The sequence below is a fragment of the Rhinopithecus bieti genome, unplaced genomic scaffold (assembly GCF_001698545.2).
Source record: "Rhinopithecus bieti isolate Rb0 unplaced genomic scaffold, ASM169854v2 scaffold_11401, whole genome shotgun sequence".
Taxonomy (NCBI): Eukaryota; Metazoa; Chordata; class Mammalia; order Primates; family Cercopithecidae; genus Rhinopithecus; species Rhinopithecus bieti.
The window spans coordinates 1,762,499-1,779,252 of record NW_016807151.1 but is presented as its reverse complement, the minus strand read 5'-3'; the positions used below and the strand labels follow the sequence as shown (position 1 = coordinate 1,779,252).

Sequence of the window (16,754 nt, the reverse complement as noted above, 5' to 3'; positions counted from 1 at the left end):
TTTTTTTTTTTTTTTTTTTTTTTTGAGACAGAGTCTCGCTCTGTTGCCAAGGCTGGAGTGCAGTGGTGCAATCACGGTTCACTACAACCTCCATCTCCCCGGTTCAAGTGATTCTCCTACCTCAGTCTCCCAAGTAGCTGGGATTACAGGCATGCACCACCATGCCTGGCTAATATTTCTGTATTTTTTTTAGTAAAGATGGGGTTTTACCATGTTGCTCAGGCTGGTCTTGAACTCCTGACCTCAAATGATCCACCTGCCTCAGCTTCCCAAAGTGCTGGGATTACAGGCATGAGCCATCACGTCTGGCCCAGCCTATACTATTTTGGAATAACAAAGTTCTTCCATCTGTAGATAGAACGTTTGTCCTACAAACAGCTCATCTAAAACAGTCTGACATCACATAACAATGATAAAATAGGGAGGGAGGGCCAACCCATTATCTCCTCCTCCACATCCACTGCCCCCTAGAAAAGCTTTCCTTGATGTGACTTGATAGGATGGTCTCAGCTCAGGCTACGGATGCTGTTCAATCCACCAAAACAACAGCCCCAGGCAGGACATCTTACATGTTTGTATACCTCAGGTTCCGATTCCATAGGAGGGACAGGCTCTGCTCACGTCAAAAACATTAAAATGCACCCAGCCTCCCACATTCAGTCATTTCCGTTTAAACATTTCAAATGAACTGTATAACTCTGCTTTTGAAACAATTATTTATTTTGCCCAGTTTTTGGTTGTTCAAATTTTTGTTTGTTTGTTTGGGGACAGTTTCACTGTGTCACCCAGGCTGGAGTGCAGTGGTGCCATCTCAGCTCACCACAGCCTTGACCTCCTGGGCTCAAGTGATCCTCCCCGCTCAGCCTCCTGAGTAGCTGAGACTACAGGTACACACTACCATACCCAACTAATTTTTTTTGTGTTTTTTTTTGGGGGGGGAGGGGAAGGTTCTTACTATGTTGTGCAGGCCGGTCTTGAACTCCCTGGCTCAAGTGATCCTCCCACCTCGGCCTCCCAAAGTGCTGGGATGACAGGCATGTACCAATATGCCTGGTCTGTTGTTCACATTTTGGATACGAGAATATTTTCTCAGGTCTCAAACATTTTTGAGATCCTTGAAAATCTTGGGGATTCCATGCATTGCTGTTATCCCTAGTACCCATCGGATAAATCAGTCCTGCCCTGTGAAGCTCACTGCAGGGTTTACTTGTGAGGAAAACATTGAGGACAGCGTTTGTTCTACTAAGCGGTGTCCTCTCTGTGTGGAACTTGAGTTCCTTGAGCACAAGGGCTGTGTGGTCTTTCTCACCCCCAGGTCCCCATACCAAGAGCCTGGCCTAGCATGCAACTGTTTAATGTTCAACTAGTGGTAATGCCTAAACTGGACTTCTGTGCGCTGCCTGAAAATCACCCTTCCTAGGCATGTTGACCCCATTCCCCAATCCAGGAACACAGGCCACCACTATTTTATATCTTTGAGCAAATTAGAAAAAAAAATGCCTCCCCTGGGCGGTTACACTCCACTAGGAAATCCTTCCTTGGGGCTTACTCACGCCTTCCATGTCTTTCCACAGAGTTGGAGTCCACCCCTCACCCTTCCCAGGCCCATACATGTGCAGGAACACATCCACACATGGCAGGCTGTGTGCACACAGACGATTCCCTCGCCTTTATAGGTGCTATTCCTTTGACTTGAAAATCCCACCAATTCTAATCTGCACATACAAACTTCAGCACCCAGCCCAAATATCACTTCTTTGTGATTCCTCCCCCTACACCTCTCAGGCAGATTGCTTCGCATCCTCCTTTTTATTCCCATCACGGTGGAAGGTACCGCTATTTGAGTCTTGCCAGGTTGCATCAAATTTCTTTCTTCCAGGTTTGGTTCCCTGCTGAACTGTGTTCTCAAGGGGAAGAACCATGTCTCAGTCATCTCAGTCTCCAAAGCCTAGGATGAGACCTTTTTTTTTTTTTTTTGAAACAGAGTCTCACTCTGTCGCCCAGGCTGGAGTGCAGTGGTACGATCTCGGCTCACTGAAAGCTCCGCCTCCCATGTTCACACCATTCTTCTGCCTCAGCCTCCCGAGTAGCTGGGACTACAGCTGCCCACCACCACGCCCGGCTAATATTTTGTATTTTTAGTAGAGACGGGATTTCACTGTGTTAGCCAGGATGGTCTCCATCTCCTGACCTCGTGATCTGCTTGCCTTGGCCTCCCAAAGTGCTGGGATTGCAGGCGTGAGCCACTGCGCCCAGCCAAGACCTTTTATATACATGGTGGGTTTTCAATAAATGATTTAGACTGAATGCAGAACTCGAGTCAAGTTACTCCTCAGCTCGAAATCTCTACAGAACCTTCCCCTTTGCTTCCTGACTTTGTTTCAAACTCCTCTACCAGGCACGCGGAAGCTCAGTCCACAGCTCTCCTCTAGCCTCCCCACCTCACCCGCCTCGGCTCACCTGGGCTTCCAGGTGCTGCTGGTACAGCCCACCTCTGACACCTCCTTACCTCTGGGTCTTTACTCATCTGTCCCTCTACCTACAGTGCCATCTTCCCCTCTCCCCCTGTCAAAATTCTAGCCATTCTTCAAGGCCCGAGCCAAATGCCATTTTCTCTCTTCCCTCCCCTCCCCTCCCCTCCTCTCCCCTCCCTTTCCTTTCCATTCTTTTTTGAGACAGAGTCTTGCTCTGTCACCCAGGCTGGAATGCAGGGGCAAGATCTCAGCTCACTGCAACCTCTGTCTTCCAGGTTCAAGCGATTTTCCTGCCTCAGCTTCCTGAGTAGCTGGGACTACAGGCATGCACCCCCACACCTGGCTAATTTTTGTATTTTTGTTAGAGATGGGGTTTCACCATGTTGGCCAGGCTGGTCTTGAACTCCTGACTTCAAGTGATCCACCTGCCTCAGCCTCCCAGAGTGCTGGGATTACAGGGTGAGCCCTCATGCCCCATCTCCAATGCCATTTTCTTCTTGAAGCGTCCCACCAGCAGATGTGACCTCCACTGTCGAAACCCGCAGTGCTTTATCCTTCCCAAGCCATTCCCGGAACACTGCTCGGGGGTTGAATGATGTGTGTTTGTAATTAACGCACTTCGAGAGCAGATATCTCCCGACTTCAGCATAGTGCAATCAGTGCACACAGTAGGTGCTCAATGAATATTGGACCAAATGGAATTGAGCATCCATGCTACACCTGCAGATGGGAGAGGCAGCAAACTCATGTCCCAAGAACCAGCATGACACAGATCTCTCTTATCCTCCCCTTTTTTCTCAATAAGGACAAAATTTGTGCTCAGGGGAGAAGGGCATAGCTTGCCCCTCCCTTCCTTCCTCAGCCAACAGTTTGGCTTCCCTTCTAGAGAGGTGAGAGAAGGTGTGACAGGCCAAGTTTCCTTTGCTCCACCCCGTCGTGTTCCCCCCAAACACCCAGCATAAGTTGCTTTCCAGCTCCTGCAGGCTGGAGTCGGCTCACCTGCAGTAGGCACTCAGCACAACTCTGTGAGACCGGCTCACCTGCACCCGGCACTCAGCACAGCTTCCAGCATGCAGAGCCTCCCCGCTGCCACCCGGGCTGCCTTGATCCTCGGCCTGGCCTTTGCCTCCCTCCACTCGGCTTGCTCGGCAGGTAGCGTTATGAGCTTTATTCGTGGCCAGGCTGGGAAGGGGGAGGGAAGGAGGGAAAAGAGAGGTGGGAGGGAAAGGAGGAGGAGGGGGAGGATTCTTTGGCCAGGGTTGGTCCTGCACAAAGGAAGGAGGAAACAGAACTTTCTCATCTGAAGGATTAGGCAGTGGGTGGGAGGTGGGGCTGGGGTGGGGGTGGTCTTAGGTTGGCCTAAGACAGAGATCAGGTACTCAATTCCTCATCTAGGGTAGGAGCAGTCACCTCTCTTGGCCTTTGCCACACAGAAAGGAAAAAGTTATTTGCTGGAGTCTCACCCATCAGAGGACCAAAATGACATCTCTTGGTCCACTGTGTCCTGAAGGCTCCTTCTCAGCCCCACTGAGCTCTCATGCTTTGCAATCCTCTCTGTGCACATTTGTGTCTGACCTTCCCTTTCCTAAGTCCTCCGTCCCTCTCTGCCCCCTGTACTTTCTCTGCGACTTTCACAGAACCTGACTGCTAGGAGGGCTGCCATTCACTGTCTCCCACCTTCCTGCCTCCGCGGGCACTGGAAATGTGGGTTATCTCCCTGTTTTCCGACAGAGGCTGGAAGGCTGATCTACACCCCCTGCCTTGCCCTGCCAGGCCGGGGTCTGCAACTCATGGCAGAGGGACCTTGGTTACCATCTCACGCTCCTGGCTTTGATCTTGTTCTCAGCCACCTCAGAACACCACCACATTTTCTATGCCCTGCAACACTCTCCCGCTCCCAAAACCAACCCTGCAACCCAGAGTCCTGTATCTGCCCCTCTCATCCTCAGACTCTCTTCTGCAGCCACTGTCAGGGGTGTTGGTGTTGAGGTTCAAGACATGCGCTCTTGAGCTGCTGAGCCTGAATCCAACTCCATCTTCTATGACTCACTAGCCATGAGACCTCAAGCAAACTACTTTCCCTCTCTATGCCCAGTTTCCTCCTTTATCTCATGGGGACCATCATAGTGCTTGTCAAGAGGAATTGATATAATTTCATGTAAAGAACTTAGAAATAGCCCATAGAAAATTAGCCACGCGTGGTGGCGGGTGCCTCAGGAGGCTGAGGCAGGAGAATCGTGTGAACCCGGGAGGTGGAGCGTGCAGTGAGCTGAGATTGGGCCACTGCACCCCAGCCTGGGTGAAAGAGCAAGACTTTGTCTCAAAAAAAAAAAAACAATAACAACAACAAAATAAATAACCCATAGAACGTACACAGTGAATGTCAGCAATTATGGTAAGCACATTCATTTTATTTTCCAGCTTCACCCCTCCTCAAATTAGAGTGCTGAGTTTCTTTCTACTTACCCTGACAGTGCCTTGCTTGTGATGGGAGCTGAAAATTAGAAGACAAGTTTAACTGCACTGAATTGTTGGGTCTTCCCAGCAGCTTTTCCTGTGGAATAGCCCCAAGTGGACCAGTCCCTCCCTCGCTTCTGGCTCTGCTTATAAGGGAGGAGGGTGATGTTTAAATTCTTAGGAATTTTCACCGGGGCTATTCCATTTGAACTATAGAAAATTGCTGATATCGAACAATTTTGACCTATAACAATGGCAATTTCATAAGCTTGAACCTAACCCTAGCATTTAGCCGACTAGGGTTTTTTTCCACTCACTTTGGAAGAGGACAACTTCCATTCTAGGTGTAGAGGTGAGATGAAAGTCAGGGCCAAGGAAGTTATTTGAGTCATAAGGAAAATTAGAAGAGTGAGGAATCAGTTTCTCCAAAACAAATAAAGACCAGGCTCTAAGCCATTTAGCTGTAAATAATTTACAGTAACAGATTGCATCGAGGCAATTACTATACTTTAAGCAGGACATTGGAGTGGCTTGGGGGTTGGGTGGCATAAAATTAGTCTCAGCAGCAATTTCATGGTTTTAGCTAAACAGCAGGTTTCTTCTTAACTCGTCCTGCTGTGTGACAACACGCACCTTTGAAGGACACGCTGACCCATAGTCAGGGGAGCCTTGAGAGTTTCCACACCCACCACCTTTTTTTTTTCCTTTTTGCATTCCCAAAGAAGCAGAATGAACAGTAATATAATTTCTAGGAAGGTTCTTCCAATCCATCTCTTGGTTTCCATCTACCTAGGTCAGCATTAGCACTGTCTAATAATAGAACTTACACTGAGAGTGGAAACGTCCCATGTCTGAATGGTGCTTCCAATATGGTAGCCACTATTCACACATGGCAATGGAACCCTTGGCATGTGTCTAATGTAACCAAGAAGCTGAGTTTTGTACTGAATTTAATTGTAATAAATTTAAACAACCACAAGTAGCTAGTGGCTGCTGTATTGAACGGTATGAACTTAGAGGTCATCTCTCTTCTTATTGTCAGTTATGGACAGGAACCTGGATGCCTCAGATCCCTAACCCAATCCCACACCTCAAGCCAACAGGACTTTAAGAATTCATCTGAAGTCCTTTTTATCTTTCCACTCCTTGCTCACGAATCAATCTATGTGCTGCGTATTCTGGCAATCTCTGGGCTTGCTTGTATGATGTTTAATTTTCTTCGACAGCCATCATTCTGGAGGCTGGAAGTCCAAGATCAAGGTGTTGATTGCTTGATTTCTCCTGAGGCCTCCCTACTTGGGTTGCAGATAGATGCCTTCTCACTGGGTCCTCACGTGAACTTTTCTCTGTGCATGTATGCTGCTAATGTTTCTTCTTCTTCTTCTTCTTTTTTTTAGATGGAGTTTCGCTCTTGTCACCCAGGCTGGAGTGCAATGGTGTGATCTCAGCTCACTGCAACCTCCACCTCCTGGGTTCAAGCGATTCTGCTGCCTCAGCCTCCCAAGTAGCTGGGATTACAGGCATGCACCACCATGCCTGGCTCATTTTGTATTTTAGTAGAGATGGGGGTTTCACCATGTTGGCCAGGCTGGTCTCGAACTCCTGACCTCAGGTGATCTGCCCACCTCGGCCTCCCAAAGTGCTGGGATTACAGGTATGAATCACTGCACCCGGCCTCTTCCTCGTCTTCTAAGAACCCTGCCATATTGGATTAGGGCCCACGCACAGGACCTCATTTAAGCTTAACTGCATCTTTGAAGGCCCCATCTTCAAATACAATCACACTGTGGGTTAGGACTTCAACATATGAAACTGGGGAGAGGGGAACATAATTCGGTCCATAACAGGGAGTTAGCTTTGTTGCAGAAAGCCTCAATATGCCCATGCTGGAGCTTCTATAATACTTTCATAATACTCACTACTGATTTACAAAAAAGATTTCAAAATCTATGCCTGGGAATGGCTTTTGCTAGTGCCTGAGACTATCTCCCATCTTTTCTTCCAGAAGCAAGCAGCAGCAACAGCTCAACCTTGACCGCTCACCACCCAGACCCTGGGACCCTGGAGCTGTGCCTCAGTAAGCTTCTCCTGCCAACTGCTCTAACCCCAGAACTGGCCCTCCGCCTGGGAGGGAAACAAAGGCCTCCCTGCTTTCCGTTGGTTGGTGTCAAGTGGCCAAGGGCCTTCTTGGCCTTCCTGTGCACCAGTGTGGTTTGTCCCAGAACTATTTGCAGAGCAGGTCTAAAAGGCTTTCTTGGCTCTGATCCCCATCTAGGTGCACAATCTTTGACACAGATCGCTTTAATGATCCATCCCAGGTCAGCAGCTAACAATGCCCTAGGTTCAAATGCTTGAAGAAGTCTGCAGGTGGAAAGGCCATAAAAATCATCTAGTCCAACTTCCACCCAATGCAAGAGCTTGGTTTTGCTGTCCTTGACATACACATTTCTTCTTCTTCTATGCGCGTTCTTCCTGTTCTTGCATACTTCTAGCCACAAGGTGCTCAGTAATCCATAGAGCAACCACTATTATGCATGTCTAGCTAATAGAAAGTTTTGCAGCTGGGCACAGTGGCTCACGCCTATAATCCCAGCACTTTGGGAAGCCGAGGTGGGCAGATCACCTGAGGTCGGGAGTTCGAGACCAGCCTGACCAACATGGTAAAACCCCATCTCTACTAAAAATACAAAAAAATTATCAGGTCTCTACTAAAAATACAAAAAAATACAGGTGGTGGCATGCACCTGTAGTGCCAGCTACTAGGGAGGCTGAGACAGAAGAATTGCTTGAACCTGGGAGGCAGAGGTTGCAGTGAGCCAAGATTGCACCACTGCACTCCAGCCGGGGCAACACAGTGAGACTCCCTCTCAAAAAGAAAAGAAGAAAGTTTCGCTTTATTTTGTCTGGTTCCCTTTATCCTGCCCTCACTGAATGACCGAATGCATTAACTTGGGCACTTAAAAGGAAGGGTAGGCCAGGCATGGTGGGTCAGGCCTGTAATTCCAGCACTTTGGGAGGCTGAGGCAGGTGGATCACTTGAGACCAGGAGTTCGAGACCAGCCTGGCCAACAGGGTGAAACCCCTTCTCTACTAAAAACACAAAACATTAGCCAGGTGTGGTGGCACGCACCTGTAATCCCAGCTACTTGGGAGGCTGAGGCAGGAGAATTGCTTGAACCCAGAAGGTGGAGGTTGCAGTGAGCCAAGCCTCCATTGCTTGGCTCCAGCCTGGGCGACAGAGTGAGACTCTGTCATCCATTGCACTCCAGCCTGGGTGACAGAGTGAGACTCTGTCTCAAAAAGAAAAAAAAAAAAAGGAAGGGTATTAGGGAATAATACATAGAGGTTAAGAGTATGGCTTCAGAGTCCTGCAGACTTGGTTTGAGTTCTCCTTCTTCCATCTTGTGACCTTGGGCAAGTTACACCCTCAGTTTCTTCATGTAAAATGGGAATAAAAATTGCACCTGTCACTTCGTGAGCAAGGCATAAGCTAATGTGTAAAAGCACACAGCACAGTGCATGGCACGTAGTAGACCCACATCAGTGTCAGCTACCGCGCTGTGATTGTTCTGTTAATATTAATGGTAGAGAAGCCTGGGTGGGACTGGTGGTGCATGCCGTCGTCCTTACTCTCCCTTCCCCACCAGACGTGGACTTCTGCCCACAAGCAGCCCGGTGCTGCCGCGCAGGAGTGGACGAGTACGGCTGGATCGCGGCGGCTGTTGGCTGGAGCCTCTGGTTCCTCACCCTCATCCTGCTCTGTGTGGACAAACTGATGAAGCTGACTCCAGATGAGCTCAAGGACTTGCAAGCGTGAGACCCAGGCTCGGTGCACAAAACGGTGATCGCCACCAATTTGTGGCTAATGGGGAAGGGGAGTAGGGCTAACATGGTTTCTATTATTTAAGTCATTTTCACCTTTAAGCTTCAGTTACTTTTACAAGGGAAAGAAGAAAGAACGGGAGAACCAAGTGAGGCAAGCCACTGCTGCCCTTGCATGCTGCTCCCAAGGGCCCCTGGGCCTTCTGAGCCCACGTGACTCCTCTCTCAAGATAGTCCTTCTGGAATTTGTCCTGTTTTAACCTTTCTTCTAGGCACCAAGGGAGGTGCACAAGAAACTATGACTTAGTCTCATTGTCAACATGTTCAGAAACAAATGCATAACCTTCTCACCAAAACCAAGTCATTGGCTTCTCTTCCTGACTTGAGTCCTGGGCTTAACTGTCATTTCAGAATGTGAGAATCGGTCAGGTACGGTGGTTCATGCCTGTAATCCCAGCACTTTGGAAGGCAGAGCTGGGCAGATAACTCAAGGTCAGGAGTTCCAGATCAGCCTGGCCAACATGGTGAAACCCTGTCTCTACTAAAAATACAAAAATTAGCCAGGTGTGGTGGTGCACACCTGTAGTCCCAGCTACTTGGGAGGCTGAGGCAGGAGAGTCTCTTGAACCTGGGAGGCGAAGGTTGCAGTGAACCAAGATCATGCCACTGCACTCCAGCCTGGGGGACAGAGTGAGACTCTGTATCAAAAAAAAAATGTGAGGATTGGTTGGGCGTGGTGGCTCATGCCTGTAATCCCGGCACTTTGAGAGACTGAGACAAGAGGATCACTTTAGCTCAGAAATTCAAGACCAGCCTAGGCAAGATGGCGAGACCTTGTCTCTATTAAAAATTTTTTAAAGTTAAAAATAAAAATGTGAGAATCCCCTTGGCACTCCCACCATCTTCACCCACCTCAAATCCTTCTCCGGCTCTCCTTCTGGCTTCATCCCATCTTCCACGGCTCTCCTGTCCCACCCATTCTCCCCGCCGGTGCCCTAGTTCTGGCCCTCACTGCCTTCCCCTAGGGATATTGCATTCTGTCCTCACTGCCTTGAGGATCTTCCTCCCCAGCTCTTCACTTCCTATGGGCAGCTGCCAGGGTAGGAGCTGTCACCTCCTGCTGGCAACAATCAGTAGCTCCTAAGGACTAAAACTTCTCAGTCCAGCATTCAGCTCTTTGTAGGAGTCCATCTGTCCCCCAGCACATGCAGGAGTAAGGACTCTGACTGGCCCACTCCTCATCCTGGTGTCTTCAGCTTCTATGCTGCCATTTTCTTGTCTGGGATGGCTGCTTCCCAACTCCACCTCCAGAATCAAGGATATTCCTCCAAACCCAGCTTGAATGCTTGATCTGCCTGGAGCCTTCCTGGTCATCCTTGGGTGACCTGGAGCTGGTGCTCTTAGCACACTTCTGCTCTGCCCTGATGTGCAGCTGTTGTGAATGGGCCCCTCCGCAGTTTATCCTTCCTCACCCGCCTGGGGCATAGTACCCTATTCAAGTTTGTCCAACAAGTGCATGGGTGAATTAATGAATGAACGAACAAATGAGTCTTTGCCCTAGACGATTTAAGGTCCTCACTCGGCATTAGGAGCCTCCATTTTTCTCCAGATGGCTGAAATAACCAGCCTCTGAAGGAGCCAATGGTTTGGTCACTGCTCTCTCAAATTACAGTCATTGTCACTTAGCATGGAGCGTGGACGTTGCACATTACTGTGAACCCTTGCAGAGGAGGAGAGGGCAGGTTTATCAGAAGAAAGAAAGGACAAAATGACTCCTTATGAAGCAATTTCTGCCCTCTGCGAGAAAACATGTATTTATATCAGAGAACCCCACAGATTCTTAGACTACCTTGAAGTGAAAAGTATGTGCAGTCTGACATCTCACATTAAAATGTAGGCATTTTGTCAATTGCTTTTCTTTCATCTGCACAAGAGAAAGGATAGAATGAATCAATACAACCACTCTTTTCCTTGAGACTGTAAAGAAAATGGTTCTATAGTTTGATGGTTCTACTTCCAGGATGCTACCTCTCAGATTTATTCTCAACAGAAAATTTTTTGATTACAGCAGACCAGATCTTTATCTGTCAATAAGTTAAAAAAGGTAATCTGGGCTGGATGTGGTGGCTCACGCCCGTAATTCCAGCACTTTGGGAGGCCAAGATGGGAGGATTGCTTGAGCCCAGGAATTTGAGACCAGCCTGGGCAACATGGCGAAACCCCATCTCTACAAAAAATAGGAAAAAATTATTTGGGACTGGTGGCGCATGCCTGTGGTCCCAGCTACTCGGGAGGCTGAGGTGGGAAGATCATTTGAGCCCAGGAGGTTGAGGCTGCAGTGAGCTTTGATCTTGCCATTGCACTCCAGCCTGGGGGACAGAGTGAGACCTTGCCTCAAGAAGAAAAAAATAAAGAAAAAAGAAAATCTGAGAGGGAAAGCAGGCATCAACTTCCAGAGATCTAAAAATGTCCTAACTTAAAGCAACAGAACTTACCTAATGGTAGATGGACTTTTCATTTGAAAACTTTGCCTTTAGCAGTGGACACTGTCCTCAATACAGCTACACTTTATGTAACACAGAGTCCATATGATATGGGGCATGCCTGTATCAAAATGTCATATGTAGAAATAAAGTATTAAATATTAAGGTGCGGCATAATTATCTGACTTTAAAAATCATCATTTAGTGGCCCAGCATGGTGGCTCATGCCTGTAATCCCAGCACTTTGGGAGGCCGAGGCAGGCAGATCACCTGAGGTCAGGAGTTTGAGACCAACCTGGCCAACACGGTGAAACCTTGTCTCTACGAAAAATAAAAAGCATTAGCCGGGTATGGTGGCGGGTGCCTGTAATCCCAGCTACTTGCGGGGGTGGGGCAGGAGAACTGCTTGAACCTGGGAGGCAGAGTTTGCAGTGAGCCGAGATCGGGCCACTGCACTCCAGCCTGGGCGACAGAATGACACTCTGTCTCAAATAAATAAATAAATTACATTAAATAAAAATCATCATTTAAAAATCTATTCCTGGCTGGGTGTGGTGGCTCACGCCTGTAATCCAAGCACTTTGGGAGTCTGAGGTGGGCGGATCACCTGAGGTCGGGAGTTCAAAACCAGCCTGACCAACATGGAGAAACCCCGTCTCTACCAAAATTACAAAATTAGCTGGCGTGGTGGCACATGATTGTAATCCCAGCTACTTGGGAGGCTGAGACAGGAGAATTGCTTGAACCTGGGAGGCAGAGGTTGCGGTGAGCCAGGATCGCACCATTGCACTCCAGCCTAGGCAACAAGAACAAAATTCCATCTCAAAAAAAAAAAAACTATTTATATATATTCCTTTTCATATGCATGACACCTAACGCAAACAAAACAAATATACAATTTTTTATTAACAATTAAATTTTACAGCATGTAAGATTAATCAGCTGGACCTGGTGGTGCACATCTGTAGTCCCAGCTACTGTGGAATCTGAGAAGGGAGGACGGCTTGGGCCCAGTGATTAATTGCTTTGAGGGTGTAATGCCCAATGATCATGCCTGTGAATAGCCACTGCACTCTAGCCTGGGTGACACAGCAAGACATTGTCTCTAAAATAAAACAAAGCAAAACAAAAAATTAATCAAAAACAAGTCTTAGGATAGCTTGAGCCTTGTCTTAGTCGGTTTGGACTGCTGTAACAAATTATCATAGACTGGGTAGCTTCTAGACAACAGACATTTATTTCTCATGGTTCTGGAGGCTGGAAGTCTGAGATCAGGGTGCCAGCATGGTTGGTTTCTGGGGAGGGTCCACTTCTTGGTTCATGGACAGCCATCCTCTCATTGCATCCTCATGTGGTGGAAAGAGGGCAAAGGAGTTCCCTGGAGCCCCTTCTAGAAGGGCACTAATCCCAATCGTGAGGGCTCCACCCTTATGACCTAATCACCTCCTAAAGGCCCCACCTCCAAATATCATCACCTTGGGCACTAGGATTCAACATGAATTTTAGGGGGACACAAATATTCAGTGTATAGGAGACCTCATTTTTACAAAATATACCGAAGCATATTTTTAAACTTGGAGAAATGTTAATCTAGATGTTAATGATCAAGAAACTGCTCTGTCTGAATTCCAGTATCCATTTTGAAGTCATCTATAGGGGATCTTCCTTGCCATGTGGTAGGAGTGCTTGTAAACACCCTCTGCCTGGCATCTACTTCCAGCCTTACCTGGCTCCAGCCCCTCCTCCTCACTTCTTCGAGAGTGATCTGTCTAATACATAAATAAGCAATCAAATCACCCCCTTCCAAAATCCTTCTGTGGCTCTGCACAGCTGACAGAACAGGATTTTTACTCAAGGTGAACCAAAAGAGCTCTGTAATTGGATCTCCAGACATTTCTCTAGCTTTACCTCTTGCATATCCTTCATGCAAACAGGGTTCAAAATGATTCCCATTCCCTAAACACTCTATCTTCCTGGGCTTCATTTTTGCTGTTCACATGGCCTGGAATGTACATACCCTTCCCCAGAGGAAGACCTGCTGTGAACCAAGAGAAGCTTAAACTTAAGGCTCCCTTACTTGAATGGGCCCCTCTGAGGCCCTCAGTTTAATACTGTATTTCTAATTTTGTATCCTTTTTTTTTTCTAAAGGCAGCCTCCCCTTAAATGTCTACATTTAAGGCGCCATAAACCTGGGCCTGCCCTTGCTTCCCCTCGTCTTCCCTGGCCCCCAACTCCCGGCTGGATTTTGGTTTACTGGGATTGGTCTTCCAAGCCAAGTTGTCTCTTCCTCCCTGGATGGACACACACACACACACTACACACACACGCACACACACACACACCCTCCTTGACCAAACTCTAGCCAGGCTTTTTTTGAGTCCTCTTCTCGACTAGACCTTAACCTTGGCTTATAAAAACTACAGACTCTCAGCATAAATGATTTCATCCACTCTCTTCCCCTCACATTTAAAGACTTGACCAAACACTAACACAGCCTCTAACAGCTCCAGGCTGCACCCCTAGGATGAGCAGGAGGTGGAGACCCTGCCCGGGAGATGCAGCTAGAGGTGAGTGATGCCAGGCCAGGTTCCAGGCACATCATGTGCATGGCACAAAGGTGCTGTTCCCATTCAAACAGAGCTAACCTATGTGAGAGCTGGGGGTGGCAGGGGTGGGGAATTCAGAACTCCCATCCAAGTCCTGGGGCAGCCAGAAGCCCCCTTCCAGTAAACCCCTATAACACACTGCACATGCACACATACACATATACCCCAGCGCTTTGTCCTGGCCGTGCTCTGGGGATCCCTGAGCTCACTTCCCTCCCCTGCCCACAACCCATAGCCAATTCTACCCCTGCCTGACTCAGAATGGCAGCAGGGAGTGCAATGCCAAGTGTCTGAGGGGCTGGCTGGGTGTACTGGGCTCCAGGGTCCATGTGAGTGTAAAACTCAAGCACGCAGGGCAACCACACTGCTGCCCGCTGGGATCCAGAAAGCTCCAACAGAAGCCCAGGTTGTTCATCACACACTCCGTTTCCCTTGAGGAACAGGCACCCTTTAAAATGTGCATAGCAGTTCCTAAGGGCTGCTAAAACCCCTGGAAAAAGGGAACTGCACATAAGATCTAACACTTGGCTTCCATTACGTGCTCGACTACTACAAAGCACACTTGCTACATGGTGTATTTGCATATGTGTTGTTCAAACTGTGATAAAAACAAAGACTAAAGTTAAAACAAAATTGACTCCAAACCATAATCAATCTCATGGCCAGACGAATCAAGAGCCATTGATCAAGGAGCCTAGTGCGGATGGCAATCCCATTCCACAGGCTGCAAATGTGGAGTTTCAGTTTCCCATCCTGAGTGCAACTGATGTGAAATTGCACTTCTATGTGCAATTTCAGTGCACGTAGAAGCACATTTCTCTTTCCTACTAACACAGACAGGACCAAGGTGCAATTATCATATTTCTTTCATGACATGTTCCTTTCTATCAAGGAGGAATAAGAACCAAAATGGTCGTTTCAACAAATTTCTCTCTTTTTTCATTGGTTGAGCAAGTGGCTTTTTCCCTAAGTTTGTATTGTTATAAACAATATATAAAGCATAGAGAATAATTAAATTATCAAACCATGAAAAGACACAGAGAGCCAGGCTCAGTGGCTCACACCTGTAATCCCAGCACTTTGGGAAGCCGAGGTGGGAAGATTCCTTGATTCCAGGAGTTCGAGACCAGCCTAGGCAACATAGCAAGACCCCCATCTCTACAAAAAATTAAAAAATCAGCCAGGTGTGGTGGCACAAGCTTGTAGTCCCAGCTACTCAGGAGGCTGAGACAGGAGGATCCCTTGAGCCTATGAGGTTGAGGCTGCAGTGAGCCGTGTTTGTATCCCTGCACTCCAGGGTGGGTAACAGAGTGAGACTCAGTCTCAAAAAAAGACAAGACAAGACATGGAGGATATTTATTTGCATATTACTGAGTGAAAAAAAGCCAATCCGAAAAGACCACATACTGAATGATTCCAACTATATGACAACTGGAAAAGCAAAATTATGGAGGCAGCAAAAAGATCGGTGGCTGCCAGGGGTTTGTGGGGTGGGAGGGATGAATAAGCAGAGCACAGAGGATTTTTAGGGCAGCAGAACTACTCGGAATTATAATGGTGGGTACATGTCATTATATATTTGTCCAAACCCACAGAATATACAACACCAAGAGTGAACTCCAATGCAAACTCTGGACTCTGGATGATACTGATGTGTCAGTGCAGGCTCATCAGCTGTAACACATGTACCAGACTGGTGGGGGGTGTTGATAATGGGGGTAGCTGTGCACTGGGGAGCAGGGGATATATGAGAACTCTGCACTTTCTGCTCAGTTTTGCTGTGAACCTAAAACTGCTGTAAAATATAGTCTATTAAAAAAAACTGAGCTAAGAGTGTCTCCGAGAGTCTTAGTACCCACTCTAGAGAAAGGTAATATTTAATCCATCAAATTCCTTAAATTTAAAATCTTCAATAACAAACAAAAGTACTGGTAGAAGGATAACTTCCGTATCTTACGCACTAAGAGCACACTTTAACACCTAAATTCATTTATCAAGTCCATTCTTAGAATCACTGAATCCGGCTAGAAGTGGCTCATTTACTCTTCAGGAAGTTATTCTCATCTATTCTGGAAAAATGTATGACATACAGCCAATGTAGGCCCAGCTCTTCTTCACATGAACACCAGCTTTCTGATGTCTGTGCAGAGTCTAGTTTGTCATTCCTCTTAGTTCATGTCACTCTGTCACCACTGGCCTCTGGAAGGTCCCCTCATCTTACCTTTTTTTTTTGAGATGGAATCTAGCTCTGTTGCCTAGGCTGAGACCAGTGCAGTGGCGTGATCTCAGCTCACTACAATCTCTGCCTCCTGGGTTCAAGGGATTCTCCTGCCTCAGCCTCCTGAGTAGCTGGGATTACAGGCACCTGCCACCATGCCTGGCTAATTTTTGTGTTTTCACTAAAGACAGGGTTTTACCATGTTGGCCAGGCTGGTCTCGCACTCTTAACCTCAAGCAATCCACCTGCCTCAGCCTCCCAAAGTGCTGGGGTTACAGTCATGAGCCACCACACCCAACCTCATTTCACTCTTTAATCCCTTTTATTCCCATCCCCCTCTCTCATTCTCCTATGGCTATTTCCTCAAGGCAACCATATGAGCCCCTGTATGCGCTCTTGTGAAATGTGAAGTGTTATAATAAGTTCAGGTGTTTGCATTTACATTAGTGTTCATGCTGCTTCTTAGTTTTTTCACTCAGTAGTATATTTCCAAGATTTACTTCGGCTGCTATGTGCCTATGGTCCAGAGTTTCCAGCGGCTGCAGAGGATTCTATCACGTGAGCCCACCACAATTCATTTCTCTATTCTCTGGTAGACCGACTCCTAGGCTGCCTCCAAGCCCCACTTCATAGCACACTGGGATGAATATCCTCACCTGCTCATTCATGGGGCTGTGATTGTATTTTCCTGGA

General features: G+C 47.5%; 2 protein-coding genes across 5 annotated transcripts in view; one reads left to right on the top strand and one right to left on the bottom strand.

Moving 5' to 3' along the window:
- ATP6V0A4 (ATPase H+ transporting V0 subunit a4) overlaps nt 1-3,635 on the bottom strand; it is a 93,027-nt gene extending 89,392 nt beyond the window's left edge. For 2 of the 3 annotated variants that reach the window (XM_017880383.1, XM_017880385.1), the window contains exon 1: nt 3,474-3,564. The gene's annotated coding sequence lies outside the window, so the exon portion shown is untranslated. Of the gene's footprint in view, nt 1-3,473 lie in introns of all 3 variants that reach the window. The other variant, XM_017880386.1, reaches the window with a different exon arrangement.
- On the top strand, nt 3,411-10,940 carry TMEM213 (transmembrane protein 213). Of its 2 annotated transcripts, none has more exons than XM_017880389.1 (3): nt 3,411-3,626; nt 6,940-7,008; nt 8,579-10,940. In XM_017880389.1, the coding sequence occupies exons 1-3, from the start codon at nt 3,545-3,547 to the stop codon at nt 8,746-8,748; spliced, it is 321 nt and encodes a 106-aa protein (XP_017735878.1). In that variant the 5' UTR covers nt 3,411-3,544; the 3' UTR covers nt 8,749-10,940. The 2 variants fall into 2 exon arrangements, with proteins under 2 accessions (XP_017735878.1, XP_017735877.1); XM_017880388.1 differs by having other exon boundaries at nt 3,414-3,626; nt 6,937-7,008; nt 8,579-9,468.
- Nucleotides 10,941-16,754: the final 5,814 nt, after the last annotated feature.